Raw genomic sequence first — 22,497 nt, forward strand, 5'->3', positions numbered from 1 at the left:
AATCAACAGAATTGTTTAAACAGAAAAAAATACGTTCTGACCTCAACCCGATTTGAGATGCTGTGTCATGATCTCAAGAGGGGTTCACACCCAAGAATATTGCTGAACTGAAAGTTTTGTAAAGAGGAAGTCAAATTCCTCCTGACCGTTGTGCAGGTCTGAGCCGCAACTACAGAAAACGTTTGGTCGAGGTTATTGCTGCCAAAGGAGTCAACCAGTTATTAAATCCAAGGGTTCATCACCCTGCACTGTGAATGTTTACATGGTGTGTGAAAATAAAGACATGAAATTGTATGTTTTTTAAAATTAGTTTTAAGCAGTCTATTGTTATGACTTAGATGATCAGATCACATTTTATGACCAATGTATGCAGAAATCCAGGTAATTCCAAAGGGTTCACATACTTTCTTGCCACTGTATAATGCAGTTGGTCAGTGGCAGAGTTTAAATTGACAGGTGGATACATAAAGGAATGCATTTATACTGGAATTTCAATGGTCAAGACTTCATGATATAGCCCAATACATGTAGCCTACATAAACGTGTATAACATTTGTCCAGGGTCTGTGAAACCAAGCCATCCACAACTATAACATTTTTGTAAACCAGATTTTTAATGACAATGAACACATTAAAATGTCACAAAAGAAAATAATTATTGAAAACATTGACTAAAATCTAAAAATCTCTCAAGCTGTCCTGTTTGAAACGTTACTCCCCTGATTATGTCAAAGTAGGCCTAGTGATCAGGACTGACAGTCAACCAAAAAACAACATAAGTCTAAATCATAAGATCTGAGCGGTAACGTTGATAAGCAAACTACAAGGATTATATTTGGGAAGAAAACCCTCAAGTAGTGAAACTGTACATTTTAAATGATGAAATTTGAGAGATGTTGGGTTCAAATCAAATGTATTTGTCACACGCTTCGTAAACAACAGGCGTTGATTAACCGTAAAATGCTTACTTGTGGGCCCTTCCCAACAATGCAGAGAAAGAATTGGAAGTTGCATGGTCCAGGTCAACAATTAGGCTAACCATTTTAACCCCATAAAGGTGAATGCAATCAGACAAGTGAAAGAGTGCATTATCCATGTTCATAACTGAGATCACCAATATAAAACTGCATTATCAGATGGTCTCATATCAGCAATTATACTGGAACCCCCCCAAAAAAACAGGGTAGCTATGAAGTGGGGAGTACTTGCTCTGGTCGGGCTGTCGCCAGACATCCTGCTTATGGCCCCGAGAAAGCTACTGCGGTCACTGGCTTCTTGGTGTCTTCTGTATATTCATCCGTTTTCACTTCCCTCCATTCCCCTTTCTGGTTTCACTTTCCTCAGTTCACCTTTCCCGTTTCACTGTCCTCTTCGACTGGAGGAAATCCTTCCTCGCTTTTTTCGTTGGAGTTGCAGGATCGTTTGACTGGAGGTTCACTGTTGGCCTCATCTTGCTCTGCCTTGATCTTATCTTTTTTTGCTGCACTAGGGGGACGGCCCCTTTTCCGTGGGGGACCATCATAGATGGGGGGTTTGGGATTGGGGGGTTTTCGCAAGTGAGCACCCCTTTTGTCGTTAGCCTTGCATGGGCGGCCTCTTCCTCTAGGCTCAATGGCTGGTGGGTCATTGCGGGGATAGATGCGTGGCCTTCCAAGTGGCTTCAACACTCTTGGTTGACTTTCCAGTTTCTTTCTCTCCTCTTCCTCCTCTGGTGTTAGGATCTTCTTTGGCCTACCCCTTTTTGATTTAACTTTAATGGGCCGGCCACACTTCTTAGGGGAGGGGTCAACCACTTTACGGGGTCGGCCTTGCGACGGCTTGCCTATAACCTTCAGCATCTTGGGTTTTGTCAACACTGATCCTTTTGCCCTTCCCCTCTTAGGTGTGATGCGGCTAGCACCTAACTTGGAGATTGATCCTTTTGGCTGACCTTTTTTAGGTGTTGTGGTGCTACTATTAGACAAGGCTCCACTGGGCCTACCTCTTCCCTTCTTAGTGACTGATTTTTTGGGCCTACCCCGTTCCCTCTTAGGGGTTGTGGAGCTACCGTTGGATAAGGCTTGATCTGATTCAGAGACGGGTCGGTTTTTGGGGGGCCTACCCCTGCTTCTCTTAGGGGTTGTGTGGCTACCATTAGACAAAGCTTCATCTGACTTCTCTTCGCTGCCAGCCGCATCCACCTGCACTTCTTCAGACTTGATTGCCTCTTCTTCCACCTCCATTTTAATCTCCTTTCCTTCCATTCTCTCAACCTGGCTCTTTCAGTGGCGTTTTTAGATGGACCTGTGATCTTCAGGGGCGTAAAATACATTCACATGGTTACTTAAAACAAATTCTTCATGGCTCCCTCCATTGCTTTGAAAACCTAAATTCAACAGGTTGTATAATTTAGAGAAACAAAATGGTCAAGAATCGATCAAGTGAGCTGGAAAATGTTACCCTAAAATGTGTTATTAAAAAAAAAAAAAAAAAAGTTAGGCCTTTTTTGTGTCAGTTGAAATTCCTGTTCTGCCGCAGGACAGAATTACTCCGTTTTATCTAGGGGAGCTAGTCAGGTATTTAAAATCATGCTGAATTTAGTGGCATGCAATGGCAATTTGTTGTTGTATTGTAACGTTTCCAGCCCAGAACCACGTTACCCTGATGACATGGGCCAAATTGACTTCAATAAAAACCGTCAGCGAAAAGAAAAGCCTACTTACTGTAACCACCGAACGAAAATAAATTTGTCGATCAATGTGAAGAAGAAAAAAAACAAGTCACCAGTTATATGTAATGGGCTAGGACTGCAGTGCCGCTAATACAAACAATTTTGATCTTAGATATGACAATGTAACAGTTTTTAAATGGCTTCAAATGCGTTTGCATGGCACACGTTGGTATTTGTCCACTTTGTGTAATCCCACCCCACTTAATGACACTTTTTCCACAAGCAACAACAGCATGATGAGAAAAAGATTATGGCAGAAGACAGGTTCTTCTAACGCACGTTTCTCTTCAGTTAGCTATCTAGCGGTACTGATATTAGCTAGCTACCAAGACGTTAGTCTAATAACTACATTTTAACCCACATTACCCAGCAAGCTCGTTCATAACGTTACTAACTAGCCAAAACAGTGCCGACAACATTTTAGGCTAAACAAAGAAAAGCATACACGGCAATGACGCACACTGGGTTGGGTAATCAATTATTCTAGCTAGCTAGCTAGAGACACATGTTAGCCTTATTGCTAGTTGACGTCTAGTTGTATAAAAATACACGGTATTCATGCATTACCTTGGGGGAAAACCTTATTTTCACCACGCGATGGTTTCTATCTCGTTGTTTGTAGCTACCCCGTCTGAGAATAATAAGTAACAAATCTTTATCAGCGTCGCGTCAGCAACAATAATAATAATAATTTTCAAAAAGTACTTTCCGGTCACAGAATTTCTAAATTTTTCTAAATAAAGGTCCCCCACGTAATAGTACACTAGTGTCAATAACCTGTATTTGTTCATTATATATGAATAATAATTGTCTAAACATTAACAATGATTCATATGTGTTAATATTTAACTTACATTTGCATAAATGTGGGGTTTAAAACATGTTCCAAGGTCAAATAAATGCCCCCAATGGAAATCACTGTATGAAATACATATTGGCGAACATATTGGCAAACGTTATTCTATGTGCAGCAGTAAAAGTGTTGTAGGGAATACTCAATAGGATCTGTAGAATGTATATAAGATGTCATTTCATAGGGCATTGAATAATACTGTGTTGCTGGCCTTTTAGTCCACCCACTGTACTTGTGCATGTGACAATGAAACTTGAAACCTAATTTCAAACTTCTGTGTAACTCTTGATGATCAATTTTATTAATTAACTTCATTGTGATATTTGTTATCAATAAAGTTTGCTTTCTTGGACCAACTTTACTTACATCTCTCTTGACTTTTTGAATAAACATATTGTGTGTTGTATTTTTTCCAAAGTGTCCACCAGAGGGAAGATTATAAGATATGTCTTTTTAAATTCTAAAGTATTTTGGTATGACAATATATTCATCCTATGACACAGTGCTATATTTGAACCGTATAGGGACCTGTCACCCCATTTTAAGCTGTTTGACCACAGTAAAACACCAGTGACACTTCCTATGACTTTGCTTTTTGTTCAAACTCAACCTACTGAGCCTTTTTCACCCCACTTTAGCTGAGACCGGTAGTAGAGTCCAATACAGTGTATCGCATTGGGGACTATGGAGGCGTTGGAGTAAAATTCAAGCAACAGTCCATACGACACAATCCCCTAAACATATTTGGTTGGTGGAGACCCTATTGAGTCTTCCACCTCACTTTAGCTGAGGTGTAGTAAACATTTTCCTCTACAGTCCAATATGTGTTCCTTATACAGTGAACTGCAATGGCGGCTATGTCCTGTTGCATGGGTAAATAGTCACAAACTCCGAAGGACCAAATTATTTGTATTTATTAGCAAAAGATGGTAAGACAACTGCTGGGCACAGCACATAGCGTTATGGTTTCACAGAACTAGGATAAAACGCATGAGGCTTTAAGACACTAGTGTCTAGGCCATATTATCATCCAGGAATACAACTCAAGCAAACTGGAAATAAATGAAAACCGTGATAGGATCTGTAAGAACCAAGACACACATTTAAGCATAGCACCAGTCATATACATAACATACAATGACATATTAAAAACAGCCATTTCTCATTGTGCTCCACCTTTTTAGAATATTATTTATCTTCTATAAAGTAGTCATTCTCTTTTAGTTTAGTAGTTATCATTTTGTAACAATTTTAACATTATGCACCATGACTATGCAAAGCGGCAAAAAAATATCGATTTCGTATCATACGCTTAGCGTTTTAACGCAGACTTTTATTTTGAAGGCAAAACTGAAAGTCTTAATGTTGCTGCCAGTAAGTTAATCAAATCTTTGCAGCTGTATTTAAATGTGCAACCACTTCCGTTCTGCTTTTGCAAAATTCTACTTTGTTCGTAATTTTCTTCTGTGGGCTATGATGGCGGTTGACATTTGTTCTGCTCATAGTATTTACTATAGTATAGCATATACTGGCCATTGTTCATTTTATATAATTTTACTCCATAATAATGATTAAAAAAACACCCAGAATGTATCTTCTCTCATATATGCTTTCTGCTTATTCAACCTATATGTAAGCTATATATCCTTCGTTCTCCTTCCTTGTTTACTTCCATCCTTCCTTGTTTCTTGACTTCCTTTCCTTTTTATATAGTAAGATACAATACTTTTGGAACAGCCTCACTTTGTTCATGACAGTGTTCGTGTTGTGTGGACAAAGGTTTAAATTGGTCTTGCCCATTTTGTAGTTTTATACTAAACAGGAATTAGTGTCTTTGAACTGATGTCATCCTGTTCTGTGTTTCCTGGCAGGTCACTGTCCCCCTGAGTCACCTGATCAATGCCCTCCACTCCCTGAAGAGCTCAGTGGGAAGCAGCAGCAGTGCCACTGCTAAACCTCCGCACAAACAGCATGCCTCAGAACAGGACTTGCATAGTAACGAGGTAAACACACACGTGACCTACAGATTATAGGCCTGCCAAGAACCAAGGCAAAGCAGCTTGCAAATACTGCTCTGTGTCAGCGGTCATGGGCAGCTTAGTTTATATGGTGAAGAAGGTGCTTTCTGTATCCACAAGTGTCCATGTATCTGTAACCTTTGAAATGTTTGAATCTTTTTGATATGTAATCTGATTTGTGGATTCAAATAAAGCATTTAAAGTGTGTGTGTGTGTGTGTGTGTGTGTGTGTGTGTGTGTGTGTGTGTGTGTGTGTGTGTGTCCATCCCTGTTTGTGCTCGTATGTGTAGCCCACGTGGAGCCTGAGGGACCTGGGCCTGTCTGACCTGGGCGTGCGGCAGCTGGACGAGCTAGTGAGCGGTGTGTTACCACGTCTGAGTCAACAGGGTGTGGCGTCCTCATCCAGCCCCAGCCAAAAGGCCTGGAGGACCTCCCACCTGTCCTCACAGTCATTCTTTCACAACAAGCATGGTGAGGCTAAGGATATGCCTATTGATAATGAAGATTATTTGAACTCTACTGCTGGTTGGTGATTATATCAAAAACATTAAGGTCATGTTTAGCACTAAGATAATCTTAGACGAATGCTGATCTTAATGTTACCCGTAGGGATGTGCATATTTTCCTTTCAAGACGATTCAATAGGTATCTAGATGCATGGGCTCCAATCCGATACAGGAATGATACGTTTTAGAGAAAGAATCGATGCATTTTCAGTTTGATAGGATGCACTAACATTTGTTGCATAAACACATTCACTTTCCATTCTAAGTTAAAATCTGCGGCTGATTGAGCTCATGAGCTGGGCCTCTGAGCTGGACCTGTGTGTGTGTGTGTGTGTGTGTGTGTGTAAATTATGTACTGTATGTCTATGGTGTATGTAATATGTAGGCACCTGAGCTGAGCCATAAAGGAGATTAGGCATCTCCCACTCCACTACCACTATCAGATTATGGGGGACAATGTAGCCTGTTTGGTTCTGAAATCCCCATCACCCACTAATTAACTTATTTTGGGGGATTTAAGTGTTTCAGCTAGTAATGTATCAATATTTATCGTTGACAAATTAGTTATGACATGAATATACACTCAGAGGCCAGTTTATTAGATACAACACTCCGTTCACGAAAATGGTTAGCTCGTACAGACAATGAGTCACGTGGCTTTGGCTTGCAGGCAGGCAGGCATAGAGGCATTCAGTTACTGTTTGATTGCGAATGTTAGAATGGGCAAATTGAGTGACCCAAGAGGCTGAGCGTGGTATGATCGTCGGTGCCAGGCTCGCCGGTTCCAGTATCTCAGAAATGGCCGGCCTTCTGGGCTTTTCACGCACGACAGTGTGTAGGGTTTACCGAGAATGGAGTGATAAACAAAAAACATCCAGTCAGCAGCAGTCTAGTGGGTGAAAAAAAAGCTTGTTGATGAGAGATCGCAGGAGAATAGCAAGAATCGTGCAAGGTAACAGGCGGGCCACAAACGGAAATGTAGAAAGAATGTAATATGAGGAAAACATTTGAGTTAACCTCCAATTTGAATAAATTTTATGTCTGATGCATGCTACATTTGGATCGGTTTGGGGTCCATGGACCGATGGACTTTGTATTTTAAACATTCGAATTGGGTACCGATGCGTATCGGTGAATCATTACATCCCTAATTACCCTGTAATACAGTTGCTTGCGAAAGTATTCACCACCCTTGGCATTTTTCCTATTTTGTTGCCTTACAACCTGGAATAAAAAATTTATTTTGGGGGGTTTGTATCATTTGATTTACACAACATGCCTACCACTTTGAAGATGCAAAATATTTTTTATTGTGAAACAAACAAATAAGACCTAAAAAACAGAACTTGAGCGTGCATAACTATTTACACCCCCCCCCCCCCCAAAGTCAATACTTTGTAGAGCAACCTTTTGCAGCAATTACAGTTGTAAGTCTCTTGGGGTATGTGTCTATAAGGTTGGCACATCTAGCCACTGGGATTTTTGCCCATTCTTCAAGGCAAAACTGCTCCAGTTCCTTCAAGTTGGATGGGTTCCGCTGGTGTACAGCAATCTTTAAGTCATACCACAGATTCACAATTGGATTAAGGTCTGTGCTTTGACTAGGTCATTCCAAGACATTTAAATGTTTCCCCTTGAACCACTCAAGTGTTTCTTTAGCAGTATGCTTAGGGTCATTGTCCTGCTGGAAGGTGAACCTCCGTCCCAGTCTCAAATCTCTGGAAGACTGAAACGGGTTTCCCTCAAGAATTTCCCTGTATTTAGCGCCATCCATCGTTCGTTCAATTCTGACCAGTTTCCCAGTCCCTGCCGATGGAAAAACATCCTCACAATGATGCTGCCAGGACCATGCTTCACTGTGGGGATGGTGTTTTCAGGTTGATGAGAGGTGTTGGGTTTGCGTCAGACATAGCGTTTTCCTTGATGGCCAAACATCTCAATTTTAGTCTCATCTGACCAGAGTACCTTCTTCCATATGTTTGGGGAGTCTCCCACATGCCTTTTGGCGAACACCAAACCTGTTTGCTTATTTTTTTTCTTTAAGCAATGGCTTTTTTTGTTGTTGACACTTCCGTAAAGCCCAGCTCTGGAGTGTAAGGCTTAAAGTGGTTCTATGGACAGATACTCAAATCTTCCTGTGGAGCTTTGCAGCTCCTTCAGGGTTATCTTTGGTCTCTTTGTTGCCTCTCTGATTAATGCCATCCTTGCCTGGCCCTCTCTTGGCTGGTTTGTTGTGGTGCCATATTATTTCCATTTTTTTAATAATGGATTTAATGGTGCTCTGTGGGATATTCAAAGTTTCAGATATTTTTTTATAACCCAACCCTGATCTGTACTTTTCCACAACTTTGTCCCTGACCTGTTTGGAGAGCTTCTTGGTCATCATGGTGCCGCTTGCTTGGTGGTGCCCCTTGATTAGTGGTGTTGCAGACTCTGGGGCCTTTCAGAACAGGTGTGTGTGTGTGTGTATATATACTGAGATCATGTGACAGATTGTGTGACACTTAGATTGCACACAGATGGACTTTATTTAACTAATTATGTGACTTCTGAAGGTAATTGGTTGCACCAGATCTTATTTAGGGGCTTCATAGCAAAGGGGGTGAATACATATGCACGCACCACTTTTGTGTTTTACATTCTTTTGACATTTTTGAAACAAGTAATTTTTTTCATTTCACTTCACCAATTTGGACTATTTTGAATATGTCCATTACATGAAAAACACATAAAAATCCATTTAAATTACAGGTTGTAATGCAACAAAATAGGAAAAACGCCAAGGGGGATGAATAATTTTGCTAGGCACAGTAGTAAATCTACTATAACCTGATTTTAGCTGAGTTTAAATAGCCTTTTGTGTTGTTGGGGCCCATATCAAAGGGTGTGTGTGTCATTGCCTGCTTGTGATTGGAGCATAGAATACATCTTGTGATGAGGCAAAATTGGTGTGGAAGAGGTGAAAAAGTTGTTGCTATCTATAAATAAGAACAATCTACCTGGTACTGACAATCTGGATGATTGCTGAAGTTGGTAGCGGAATACATTGCGACTCCTGGTTGCCACATCTTCAATTTAAACCTTCAAACAGCCGATCAATCAGCCTGTTACCGATGCTTAGAAAACTTTTGGAAAAAGTTTGACCAAATACAATGTTATTTTACAGAAAACAAATTAACTGACTTTCAGCATGCTTATAGGGAAGGGCACTCCACATGCTCATAACTGACACAAATGACTGATGATTGGCTGAAATCAATTGATAATAAGAAGGTTGAGGGAGCTGGTTTGTTAGATTTTAATGCAGCCTTTGATATCATTGATCATAACTTATTGCAGAAAAAACATAGGGGTTATGGATTTACATTATGGATTTACACCCTCTGCCTTATCATGGATTGAGAGTTTTATCTAATAGAACACAGAGGGTTTTCTTTCATAGAGGCCTCTCTCATGCAAATTCAGTTGAGTGTGGTATACCGCAGGGCAGCCGGCTTGAGCCATTATTGTTTTCTGTTTTTACTAATGACCATCCACTGACCTTGAATAAAGCCTGTGTGTCTATGTATGCTGATGACTCAACCGTATACACGTCAGCTACGACAGTAAAATAAATAACTGACACCCTTAACATAGAGATCCAGTCAATTTTAGAATGGGTAACTAGCAATAGGCTGGCACTAAATAATGTCAAAAACTAAAAACGTGATTTTTGGGACAAAAACTCATTCAACCCTAAATCTCATCTTGATCTATTACTGAGTAATGTGGTGATTGAGTAAGTTGAGGAGACTAAACTGCTGGGTGTAACCCTAGATAGCAAGCTGTCATGGGCAAAACATATAGACTCAATGGTTGTGCTAAAATGGGAATAGATCTGTCCATGATAAGGCATTGCTCTGCTTTCTTGACATCTAAATCAACCAAGCAAGTCCTACAGGCCATAGTTGTGTCGCACCTGTACTACTGCTGTGTGGTCATGTGTGGCAAAGAAGGACAGGAAAATTGCAGTTGGTCCAGAACAGAGCAGCACGTATTGCACTTAGATGTACATGGAGGGTGAATGTCAGTGATATATATGCATTTCAATCTCTCCTGGCTCACTATCCTGACACTATTGGTCTTTGTGCGTGGTGTTGATGGGTTAAAAGTAGCAAACTGCCTGTTCAAGCAGTTGGCACACAGTTCGGACACTCATCAGTTCCGCACAAGATATGCAACCAGAGGTCTCTTCACAGTCCCCAAGTCCAGAACAGAGGCTGGGAAGCGCACAGTATTAAATAGAGCCATGCCCATGACTACATGGAACTCTCTGCCACCCCAGGTATCTCAAGCTAGCAAAAAAAAACAGATAAAGAAATGGATAAAAGAACACCTTACGGCATGATGGGGACTGTGAAGGGGCACATTTTTATACTGAACAAAAATATAAACGCAAATGTGTTGGACCTATGTTTCATAAATTGAAATAAGATCCCAGAATTTTTTGATATGCACAAAACGCTTATTTCTCTCAAATTCTGTGCACAAATTGTGACTAGTTTCAGGAAACTAGGTGTATGCCGCGCGTAAACGTGAACTTTTTTATTTATTATTGCTTTTTTTTTGTTGGCAGAAATGCTTTCTGCAACATGTAAACTTTCATGTGCCTTAATAACAAACTTGTATGCCATCTGTAAATATAAATAAAATAGTTAAATTACGAGCCTAGTTGGTTTAGCCACGGAATAAGACAGGAACCTTCCCACTAGCCATGATTGGCTGAGGTAATGACTGGGCTGGACATGCCGAGAGATGAGTTCGGATTGGTCTGCCATGTAGCGCGCTCCTGTCTGTAACATGAGCTGGTCAGTATGTGTAGGCAGGGGCGCAACTTTGGTTTTAGAAGCGGGGGGACATAATTATTATAACTATTGAAATGTTTTATCCTGTCGGATAAACGTTCCAAACAGCCAACCCAGCCACTCGGAGGTGTTCGCATGGTCCTAAAGCACACCATTGCCTCGTTTTGTATCACATTCCAATTATAAAACTGGTGGGACCAAAAATGCAATTTCAGAATTTGGGGGGGACATGTCCCCCCAATGAAAGTTGTGCCCCTGACATTGTCAGTTAAAGTATATGGTCGTTATTTGAACTGACTAACTAGCTAACTTAACATTAGCTAGCTAGCTAATAAGCTAAAAGCGAACCAAAACATTTTAGAAAGTTGCTTTTCATTTTTAAACAGGTGGGTTTATTGGTGTTATGCTATTTTGGACCACCAGAAAGCTGATGTCATGCAGCCTGTATTTTTTATGTTTATACTTTTTCATAACACAACGACAAGTTTGATGTCAGACGACAATAGAATGTTTAGGATGTCACTGCAACAACTGTCGATTAGACGTAGTATAAACCAGCCTTTAGTCTTAATCTTTGGTTGTTTAGTACATGTTTAATCTTTGGTTGTTTAGTACATGTTAATCCTTAAAGAGATGGGTGGGGCTAAGGTTTAAGAGGGTGTGAATGATGCTGAACGGGTGTAGACAAAGAAGAGCTCTCCAGTAGGTTTACCAAAACATTCAATTGCCATTTTCTCAAGTAAGGTTACAAGTTCCTCAACTGTAGTGTATATGATATACAATTTTGTAGCTCAGAGTCTATACTTTTATCCAGTGTACATCCCTGTTAGTGAGCATTTCTCTTTTGCCAAGATAATCAATCCACCTGACACATTTGGCATATCAAGAAGCTGATATGATCATTACACGTGTGCACCTTGTGCTGGGGACAATAAAAGACCACTAAAATGTACAGTTTTGTCGCAAAACACAATGCCACAGATGTCGCAAGTTTTGAGGGAGCGTGCAATTGGCATGCTGACCAGAGCTGTTGCCAGATAATTGAATGTTAATTTCTATACCATAAGTTGCCTCCAGTACGTCCACCCGGCCTCACAACCGCAGACCATGTGTATCCATGCCAGTCCAGGACCTCCACATCCAGCTTTTTCACCTGCGGAATCGTCTGAGAACGGCCACCCGGACAGCTGATGAAACTGTGGGTTTGCACAACCGAAGAATTTCTGCCCAAACTGTCAAACTGTTTCAGGGAACCTCATCTGCGTGCTCGTCGTCCTCACCAGGGTTTGACCTGACTAGTTCTGCATTGTAACCAACTTCAGTGGTCAAATGCTCACTTTCGTGGGCCACCGGCACGTTGGAGAAGTGTGCTCTTCATAAATTAATCCCAGTTTCAACATTAACGGCCAGACGGCGTTGCGCGGGCGAGTGGTTTGCTGATGTCAACGTTGTGAACAGAGTACCCCATGGTGGGGTGGGGTTATTGTATCTGCAGGCATAAGCTACGGAAAACGAAAACAATTGCATTTTATCTATGGTAATTTGAATGCACAGCAATACCATGACAAGATCCTGAGGCTCATTGTCGTGCCATTCATCCACCGCCATCCAAATCAAATCCATTTTTATTGGTCACATACATATGGTTAGCAGATGTTAATGCGAGTGTAGCGAAATGCTTGTGCTTCTAGTTCTGACCGTGCAGTATATCTAACAAGTAATCTAACCATTTTACAACAACTACCTTATACACACAAGTATAAAGGAATGAATAAGAATATGTACAGTTGAAGTCAGAAGTTAACATACACTTAGGTTGGAGTCATTAAAACGAGTTTGTCAACCACTCCACAAATTTCTTGTTAACAAACTATAGTTTTGGCAAGTCGGTTAGGACATCTACTTTGTGCATGACGCAAGTGTTTCCAACAATTATTTCACTTATAATTCACTGTATCACAATTCCAGTGGGTCAGAAGTTTACATACACTAAGTTGATTGTGCCTTTAAACAGCTTGGAAAATTCCCAAAAATTATGTCATGGCTTTAGAGGCTTCTGATAGGCTAATTGATATCATTTGAGTCAATTGGAGGTGTACCTGTGGATGTATTTCAAGGCCTACCTTCAAACTCAGTGCCTCTTTGCTTGACATCATGGGAAAATCAGAAGAAATCAGCCAAGACTTCAGAAAAAAAAGTTGTAGACCTCTACAAGTCTGGTTCATCCTTGGGAGCAATTTCCAAATGCCTGAAGGTACCACGTTCATCTGTACAAACAATAGTACGCAAGTATAAACACCATGGACCACGCAGCTGTCATACCGCTCAGGAAGGAGATGCATTCTGTCTCCTAGAGATGAATGTACTTTGGTGCGAAAAGTGCAAATCAATCCCAGAACAACAGCAAAGGACCTTGTGAAGATGCTGGAGGAAACCGGTACAAAAGTATCTATATCCACAGTAAAACAAGTCCTATATTGACATAACCTGAAAGGCCGCTCAGCAAGGAAGAGGCCACTGCTCCAAAACCGCCATAAAAAAGCCAGACTACGGTTTGCAACTGCACATGGGGACAAAGATCGTACTTTTTGGAGAAATGACCTCTGGTCTGATAACACAAAAATGGAACTGTTTGGCCATAATGACCATCGTTAGGTTTGGAGAAAAAACAGGGGAGTCTTGCAAGCCGAAGAACACCATCCCAACCGTGAAGCACGGGGGTGGCAGCATCATGTTGTGGGGGTGCTTTGCTGCAGGTGGGACTGGTGCACTTCACAAAATAGATGGCATCATGAGAAAATAAAAGTAGGTGGATATATTGAAGCAACATCTCAAGACATCAGTCAGGAAGTTAAAGCTTGGTCGCAAATGGGTCTTCCAAATGGACAATGACCCCCAAGCATACTTCCACAGTTGTGGAAAATGGCTTAAGGACAACAAAGTCAAGGTGTTGGAGTGGCCATCACAAAGCCCAGACCTCAATCCTATTGATAATTTGTGTGCAGAACTGAAAAGGCGTGTGCGAGCAAGGAGGCCTCAAACCTGACTCAGTTACACCAGCTCTGTCAGGAGGAATGGGCCAAAATTCACCCAACTTATTGTGGGAAGCTTGTGGAAGGCTACCCAAAACGTTTGACCCAAGTTTATCAATTTAAAGGCAATGCTACCAAATACTAATAGATTGTATGTAAACTTCTGACCCACTGGGAATGTGATGAAAGAAATAAAAGCTCTAATAAGTCATTCTCTCTACTATTATTCTGACATTTCACATTCTAAAAATAAAGTGGTGATCCTAACTGACCAAAAACAGGGAATTTTTACCAGGTTTAAATGTTAGGAATTGTGAAAAACTGAGATTAAATGTATTTGGCTAAGGTGTATGTAAACGTCCGACTTCAACTGTACATATAAATATATGGATGAGCGATGGCCGTGCGGCATAGGCAAGATGCTGTAGATGGTATAGAGTACAGTATATACATATGAGATGATTCATGTAGGGTATGTAAACATTATATATAGTGGCATTGTTTAAGTGACTAGTGATACATTTATTACATCCAATTTGTTATTGTTAGTATAGAGATTTGAGTCAGTATGTTGGCAGCAGCCACTCAATCTTAGTGATGGATGTTTAACAGTCTGATGGCCTTGAGATAGAAGCTGTTTTTCATTGTCTCGGTACCAGCTTTGATGCACCTGTACTGACCTCGCCTTCTGGATGATAGCGGGGTGAACAGGCAGTGGCTCGAGTGGTTGTTGTCCTTGATGATCTTTTTGGCCTTCCTGTGACATTGGGTGATGTAGGTGTCCTGGAGGGCAGGTCGTTTTCCCAGGGTGATGCGTTGTGCAGACCTCACTACCCTCTGGAGAGCCTTACGGTTTTGGGCAGAGCAGTTTCCGTACCAGGCGGTGATACAGCCCGACAGCTCTCGATTGTGCATCTGTTAAAAGTTTTGAGTGTTTTCGGTGACAAGCCAAATTTCTTCAGCCTCCTGAGGTTGAAGAGGCGCTGTTGCACCTTCTTCACAACGCTGTCTGTGTGGGTGGACCATTTTCAGTTTGTCCATGATGAGTACGCCGAGGAACTTAACTTTCCACCTTCTGCACTACTGTCCCGTCGATGTGGGGGGAAAAAAATACTGTTTCCTGAAATCCACGATCATCTCCTTTGTTTTGTTGTCATTGAGTGTGAGGTTATTTTCCTGACACCACACTTCGAGGGCCCTCACCTCCTCCCTGTAGGCCGTCTCGTTGTTGCTGGTAATCAAGCAAAAATGTCCCAGTTCTTCCATGGCCTGCATACTGACCAGACATGTCATCCATTGAGCATGTTTAGGATGCTCTAGATTGATGTGTACGACAGTGTGTTCCAGTTCCCACCAATATCCAGCAAATTCACACAGCCATTGAAAAGGAGTGGGACAACATTCTACAGGCCACAATCAACAGCCGGATCAACTCTATGCTTAGGAGATGTCGCGCTGTACACCAGATACTGACTGGTTTTCGGATCCACACCCCTACGTTTTTTAAAGGTATCTGTGACCAACAGCTGCATATCTGTATTCCCAGTCATGTGAAATCCATAGATTAGGGCCTAATGAATTTATTTCAATTTATTGATTTTCTTATATGAACTGTAACTCAATAAAATCTTTGACATTGTTGCATGCTGAGTTTATTTTTGTTCAGTGTGTATGTGTGTGTGTATATAAATTGTAATGTATTTTGCATTGTATTGCATTATGTTGTGTTTTGTATGTTATGTTTTTTTTTGTGTGTTTAGCATACTGTTTGGGCCCCCTGTATTTGGGGATCCTAATAAAATAAAAAAATACCAAAAGTACATGTTTTTTGCATAGCACCGATTTGATGTATTTTATGGAGTTAATTATGTATTGTTTATTTGAACACGTTTAATTTAAGACAGAGGATCACGAATATGTGGTTATAAATGTAACTAAATCCTAAGAGGAGGATTGTCTGAAGTGAGGAAGACCATTTGGGTTGAATATGCACATCCAACTCTCCTTTTATACTGTCTTTCTAGGGTTCTTTGGTGGCAAAATTGGCATTGACTCCCCTGTTTTCTGCAGACAGATCCCCTCCCCTCTTCAAACCGTTTTCACAGAGCTCCACTACTGGCCAGGTAACAGAAATTCATTCTATAATCTATTTAAGCTTAAAGTGCCTGATGCAGTTACTTGCTTACTGATAATATGCTTAAATTACTTATTTTATTCATTTCCCAACATTTTGTAAGTCAGAACACAAAAGACTAGCCATTCTAGGCTTCTGTTTAATAAACATGTCTCTGGCTTGCTCAACTGCGTCATTACATCACGTTTTGTCTCCTCTTTGCCACATCACGTCAAGGGGGCGGTCCTTAGAAAAGTTGCTCTTTCGGTCCAAACGCTCCCGATTCCTATCAGCAGGCGGTTCTAAATATATAACATTCATAGCTGTATGATAAAGAATGCTGAAACTGAAAAATAAATAAGTAATTTTGTGTGGAAGTCAAAGTATATATATATTTTTTACGTCGGAGACAGACGAGCACATCAGTAGAACCAAGAAAAAAGTACAATTTTCAGAGCGCATCTCCCCTTGTCGATAAGGTGGACACGCTGTTTAAATGGCCAAAATGTTGATTTAGACTTTCACAAATTTCACACATTTTGACTATCACTTATGTCATGATATTTTGGCTATATGTTCCTAAAACTAGACATATAAAGCAGGTTTCATCAACTAGTGGACCGATTTATTTATTTATTTATTTTTTGAGAGGATGGTCGGGGGGGGGGACTTAATTATGAATAATTTGTAGACTCAAAGAAGCCCAAACAGATACAACATTTGACTAAGCATAATCATTTCAAATCTTTCATACATTTTGTGTATGATCACATACTGTATATCTCTCTATTATGCGTGGGAATACTTTAGAACAGATTTCCAAAATTGAAAACACTTGGAGCGGATTTGCTGGTGTTTTTACAGTCTTATGTCCAACAATCCAAATAATAATAAAACAATTTACATTTGTTTTTCTCAGAAAACTTTGGGGGCCAGGGCAATTAATTCTTTTTACAAACTATTGTTTTCTGAGTAAAATAATAATAATAATTTTATATAGATATCTGCCAGTTAGTTGGGGAAGGCTTGTTAATTCACATGTCATGAATTCACTATGACATCATCATATTCAGCCTGGTCTCATAGATTAGTTGTAACATAGTAAATGTAAATCCGGGACATTCAAATTAGTACTATATGTTACATTTGGTATGGTTACATTAGTGGGCTCCCGAGTGGCACAGCGGTCTAAGGCAATGCACCTCAGTGCTAGAGGCGTCACTACAGACCCTGGTTCGATTCCAGGCTGTATCACAACCGGATGTGATTGGGAGTCCCATAGGGCGGCGCACAATTGGCCCAGCGTCGTCCGGGTGAGGGTTTGGCCGGGGTAGGCTGTCATTGTAAATAAGAATTTGTTCTTAACTGACTTGCCTAGTTAAATAAATTAAAACATAATGATAAGACAGATGGTTACTTAATGCAAAGTAGGGTGGTTGATCGGGGTTGGTGGGTGGACATATAATGCGAACGTCTAGCAACCAAAGGTTGCGAGTTTGAATCTCATCAACTTTAGCATTTTGGCTAATTAGAAACTTTTTAACTACTTACTACATTTTTGCTACTTTGCAACTACTTAGCTACTTTGAAACTACTTAGCATGTTAGCTAACCCTAACCTTAACCCTTTTAGCTAACCCTACACCTTACTGTAACCCATTTATCCTAACTCCTAAACTTAACCTTAACCCTAACCCCTAGTCTAGCTAACGTTAGCCAGCTAGCTAGAATTCATAAGATATCATATGTTTTGCAAATTCATAACATATTGTACATTTTTTCAAATTTGTAACATATTGTACGTTTTGCAAATTCGTAACATACTGTGTAACGCGAATTGTAATTCGTAACATATCATACCATATATCTTATGAGAGTGTTGGACTAGTAACCAAAAGGTTGCAAGATCAAATCCCCGAGCTGACAAGGTAAAAATATGTCGTTCTGCCCCTGAACAAGGCAGTTAACCCACTGTTCCTAGGCCATCATTGAAAATAAGAATTTGTTCTTAACTGACTTGCCTAGTTAAATAAAGGTAAAATAAAAAATACATAATGGGTGATGGACATCCACAAATTAATACATACAGTACAAAACGCTCTGAGACCAGGTTGTCATATTTGTATTTGATTGATTATACTTTTATTATGTACTAGATCATACATACGGTTTGAATTATTTTTTATTTTTTTCCTCAGACAAGTTCATAGCTTTCAGGGGTGGGAACACTACGACATTATTCAAAATATTCCCTTCTTTCTAGATTGATGAACACAGCTATAGCAAAACGTCTGTCAGCTCAATAGTCTATTCTATTGTATTGCAATTAAGTGACTAATAAATACTGAGCAAAAGTCACAGCTTAGTACTCCTGTAAATGCAATTCAATGTCAACAGTGGCAAGCTTGTGAGAACAGATAGAAACTTGCATGGGAGCCTATTCTACTCCTTGCTATTGGAATATTTTAGAGGAAGAGTTCATGCAATGAAATGTTGGAGGGCAGGGTGTTTGTCTGTTATATTGTTTTACAATCACTCTCTCATATGAGTGAACACCTGAAGTGCATTCAAATTTACCAAACATCTTATAAATGTGTAGTTTGATTTTCTATATGTTAAACATATGTGTGCCCTTGTTTCCAGTGTGGGTCCAAAGCCGAGGCTTTAAAACTCTAAGGAAACACAAGCGACTGCAGGCAGGCTTTGAGCGTCCCATGGAACCAGATGGCTTTACCCCATCCTTTATGAAGGTGAGACCCCGGTTTGTCTGTACTCTGTCACTCTATGGAAGGTGTACTTGGGTCATGTTCATTATGTCACACCATGTGTTTAAATGTTTTACAACAGAAAACAAAAACAAACATTTCCTCATTAGACAAGGAATGATGGTACCTTCCAGTTTCGCAGCCTGAATGTATTGTAAACATCTATGACTCTGTTGTCTCATGGAGGGCCTCCTGACGCGTGATAAGGGGATGGAGGTGGAAACCTTGGACAAGCTCCTGAAGAGCAAGAACATTCCAGATGGGCAGCAAGATTCTTTTAAGACCGGGTTTGCTGAGGGCTTCCTAAAATCCCAAGCGCTGACACAGCGCAAACAAGGCAAGTGTGTATACACACACACACAACACTACAGAACACCACACTACACAATAAGACCAGGGCCATGCACAGTGAGACACAACATGGCTAAACATTTTGAGATGGAACACCAAAACGCCGTTCTTAGTGGACAAGCTCAGGTAGTATCTCCTTCGTTTCACAACATTGTCTTGTTTCTTTCCTTCTAAATATGAACTCGGTCTGCGTTGCCTCCCATGATGTTGGCTGTTATTGGATTCAGAAAATGAAAGTCTACTCTCCTTGCAGTGAGCATTAAATTACCAACGTTTCAGCCCGCAGGCTTTGAAGGCCTGCATTGATCATTAAATGCTCACTGCAGCAAGAGATGAGTGTTGTCCGACTTACATTTTTCTTGAAAGGGGATTGAAACACACATTCTCTCCCCTTCTCTGCAGATTCTCTGAGGAGGACGAGGTTTATACTGCTGGTCCTGCTGCTGGTGGGACTCTACGGCCTCTCCAAGACCCCCTTCCTATCGGGTAAAGGCTCCTTTTTCATTTTATCCATATGCGTCTCTAATCAAGCTCGAAGACCCTCACTCTGGCATGCAGCTTGGTGTGTACTTTTTAAAGGAAAACTCATACAGGGCTGATTTATTTTGAAAGTTACATATCTTGAAACTTGATTGCTGACAAGCAAAACATTTTGGGCCTATGTCAACAATGGACTAATGAAACAAACACCAAACATTTTGGGGTGGAATTTTACTTTCAAGCCACAATCTGGAGTTTGCGTTTCAGCCCAACTGCACTCCTCACTGCAGAGGGATGGGCCTGGAGAAGTGTAACCACTGTCAACTTCATATGCAGTCCATGAGAGTGACATGATGGTTTATGAAGCTGTTTATTGTCTGTTTAAAGTTCCATTCTTCATAAATAAATGGGTAGCCTATATAATGTATTTAAATGGCAATTGAACAGCCTCCCAGATTGAGCCTTAACATTTTGCTGATGCATTCAAATTTGCTGAGCATTGTTTTTGTGTGTAAATTCTGATGATGAGTAATCGAGAACTTGATGTTGTGATATTGATACTAATTGTTTCCATCGATTTACTTTACTGAATGCTTTAAAAAAAAATGTGATTTGTTGGCAAAAAAACTAACCATAGCTAAGAATGTGTTTGCATCCGAGCAGTGTGATTTCGAACCTTAATCTAACCATTTTGGACAGTGCGATTCCGAACCACATCAGGCCTGGACTCGGTGGACCCTGTCCAGATGAAGAGCGTGACATTTGAGCACGTCAAGGGGGTAGAGGAGGCCAAGAACGAGCTGCAGGAGGTGGTGGAGTTCCTCCGGAGCCCAGAGAAGTTCACCGTCCTCGGAGGGAGACTGCCGAAAGGTGCAGCAGACCACTGAGCTGTTTTATTATAATAATAATATATTCCATTTAGCAGACTCTTTTATCCAAAGCAACTTAGTCAGTCATCCTTGCATACATGTTATGGTCTGTAGTCGATCAGGATTGTGTTCTTTAGGCACCAAACAAGAAAAACGTTTACAGAAAGGACTACCTGGATTTGTCCAATAAGAAACGCTCACATTTTTGGTTTTCTGTTGCAAAACATTTTGGAAAAAAATTGTTCTGTGTCCTAATGAATAAGACCCAGGTTTAGACTGACTGAACAATGCTGAATTCAAGAAGTTGTTTAGGCAGGCAGCCAGGCACACAATCTTCCTCTGATGGAAGATGAAAATGAAGAGGTAGGGTTTCAGGAGCTAACACATAAACCACACGCATACGACACATACAGTACCAGTCAAAAGCTTTGTCACGCCTACTCATTCGTGGGTTTTTCTTAATTTTTTACTATTTTCTACATTGTAGAATAGTAGTGAAGACATCAAAACTCTGAAATAACACATATGGAATCATGTAGCAACCTGGACTAAAATGCATGTTTAATGGAGAATCCCCATTGAAAGTGCTGAGGTATATACAGAGTTAGATTTTCTATATATTTATATATGACTGATTCACAGGGCACGGATGGCATACTACAGTATAGGACACTCGCCTCCTCTTTCGTTGTAGGTAAATCTGAACCAGCCAATGAGCGAACAAAGGCCAGCCAGTGGCAAACACCACAGTGATAGAGGACAGGTGAAAAGGACTCTGGAAAACCAAAAAGACAACTTATCATTTCTCTCATCCGTGCTGACATTAAAGAGTAACCAACAGAACGCAATGCACTTCTCTTGTTTATCATTACACATTTTAAACCCCTCCTGTTAAATGTGTACATGTTTTAAGATATTAGATTAAAAACAACTATTTTAACTATTATTAATAGTTAGACAGAAGCACATACATTACTTGCTAGGGATGAGGCGTCATCTTGTCTAGCCTGAGAAAGTGATCTAGTTTGAGAATGAGCACACAGAATTTAGACCATCAAAACTATGAAATAACACATATGGAATCATGTAGTAACCACAACAGTGTTAAACAAATCAAAATATATTTCATTTGAGATTCTTCAAAGTAGCAACCCTTTGCCTTGATGACAGCTTTGCACACTCTTTGCATTCTCAACCAGCTTCACCAGGTAGTCACCTGTAATTAATTTCAATTAACAGGTGTGCCTTGTTAAAAGTTAATTTATGGAATTTCCTTCCTTAATGCGTTTGAGCCAATCAGTTGAGTTGTGACAAGGTATGGGTGGTATACAGAAGATAGCCCTATTTGGATAGCCCTATTCCATATTATGGCAAGAACAGCTCAAATAAGCAAAGAGAAACGACAGTCCATCATTAGTTTAAGACATGAAGGTCAGTCAATTCGGGAAAATTTCAAGAACTTTGAAAGTTTCTTTAAGTGCAGTCGCAAAAACCATAAAGCGCTATGATGAAACTGGCTCTCATGAGGACCGCCACAGGAAAGGAAGACCCAGAGTTACCTCTGCTGCAGAGGATAAGTTCATTAGAGTTACCAGCCCAAATAAATGCTTCAGAGTTCAAGTAACAGACACATCTCATCAATTGTTCAGAGGAGACCGCATGAATCAGGCATTCATGGTTGAATTGCTGCAAAGAAACCACTACTAAAGGTCACCAATAAGAAGAAGAGACTTGCTTGGGCCAAGAAACATGAGCAATGGCTGTTGTATGGTGGAAATTTGTCCCTTGGTCTGAGTCCAAATTTGAGATTTTTGGTTCCAACCGCTGTGTCTTTGTGAGATGCAGAGTAGGTGAACGGATGATCTCTGCATATGTGGTTCCCACCGTGAAGCATGGAGGAGGAGGTGTGATGGCGTGTGGGTGCTTTGCTGGTGACACTCGATGATTTATTTAGAAT

At 40.5% G+C, this 22,497-nt stretch overlaps 2 protein-coding genes across 5 annotated transcripts in view; one reads left to right on the forward strand and one right to left on the reverse strand.

Moving 5' to 3' along the window:
- LOC115156604 (ATP-dependent zinc metalloprotease YME1L1) overlaps positions 1–22,497 on the forward strand; it is a 79,964-nt gene that overhangs the window by 13,223 nt on the left and 44,244 nt on the right. For 2 of the 4 annotated variants that reach the window (XM_029704103.1, XM_029704101.1), the window contains exons 2-8: positions 5,435–5,566; positions 5,872–6,052; positions 15,988–16,086; positions 18,719–18,825; positions 19,027–19,177; positions 19,594–19,677; positions 20,371–20,541. In XM_029704103.1, the coding sequence (XP_029559963.1) occupies positions 5,435–5,566; positions 5,872–6,052; positions 15,988–16,086; positions 18,719–18,825; positions 19,027–19,177; positions 19,594–19,677; positions 20,371–20,541 (925 nt within the window). The remainder of the gene's footprint in view (positions 1–5,434; positions 5,567–5,871; positions 6,053–15,987; positions 16,087–18,718; positions 18,826–19,026; positions 19,178–19,593; positions 19,678–20,370; positions 20,542–22,497) is intronic. The other 2 variants (XM_029704102.1, XM_029704104.1) reach the window with 2 other exon arrangements.
- Positions 297–3,411, reverse strand: LOC115156606 (chromosomal protein D1). Its single transcript, XM_029704105.1, has 2 exons — positions 3,278–3,411; positions 297–2,290 (listed from the first exon to the last, which is right to left on the reverse strand). Exon 2 carries the CDS (start codon positions 2,241–2,243, stop codon positions 1,341–1,343), a length of 903 nt encoding a protein of 300 aa, XP_029559965.1. The 5' UTR covers positions 2,244–2,290; positions 3,278–3,411; the 3' UTR covers positions 297–1,340.

This window comes from Salmo trutta, chromosome 21 (genome assembly GCF_901001165.1).
Source record: "Salmo trutta chromosome 21, fSalTru1.1, whole genome shotgun sequence".
Lineage (NCBI taxonomy): Eukaryota > Metazoa > Chordata > Actinopteri > Salmoniformes > Salmonidae > Salmo > Salmo trutta.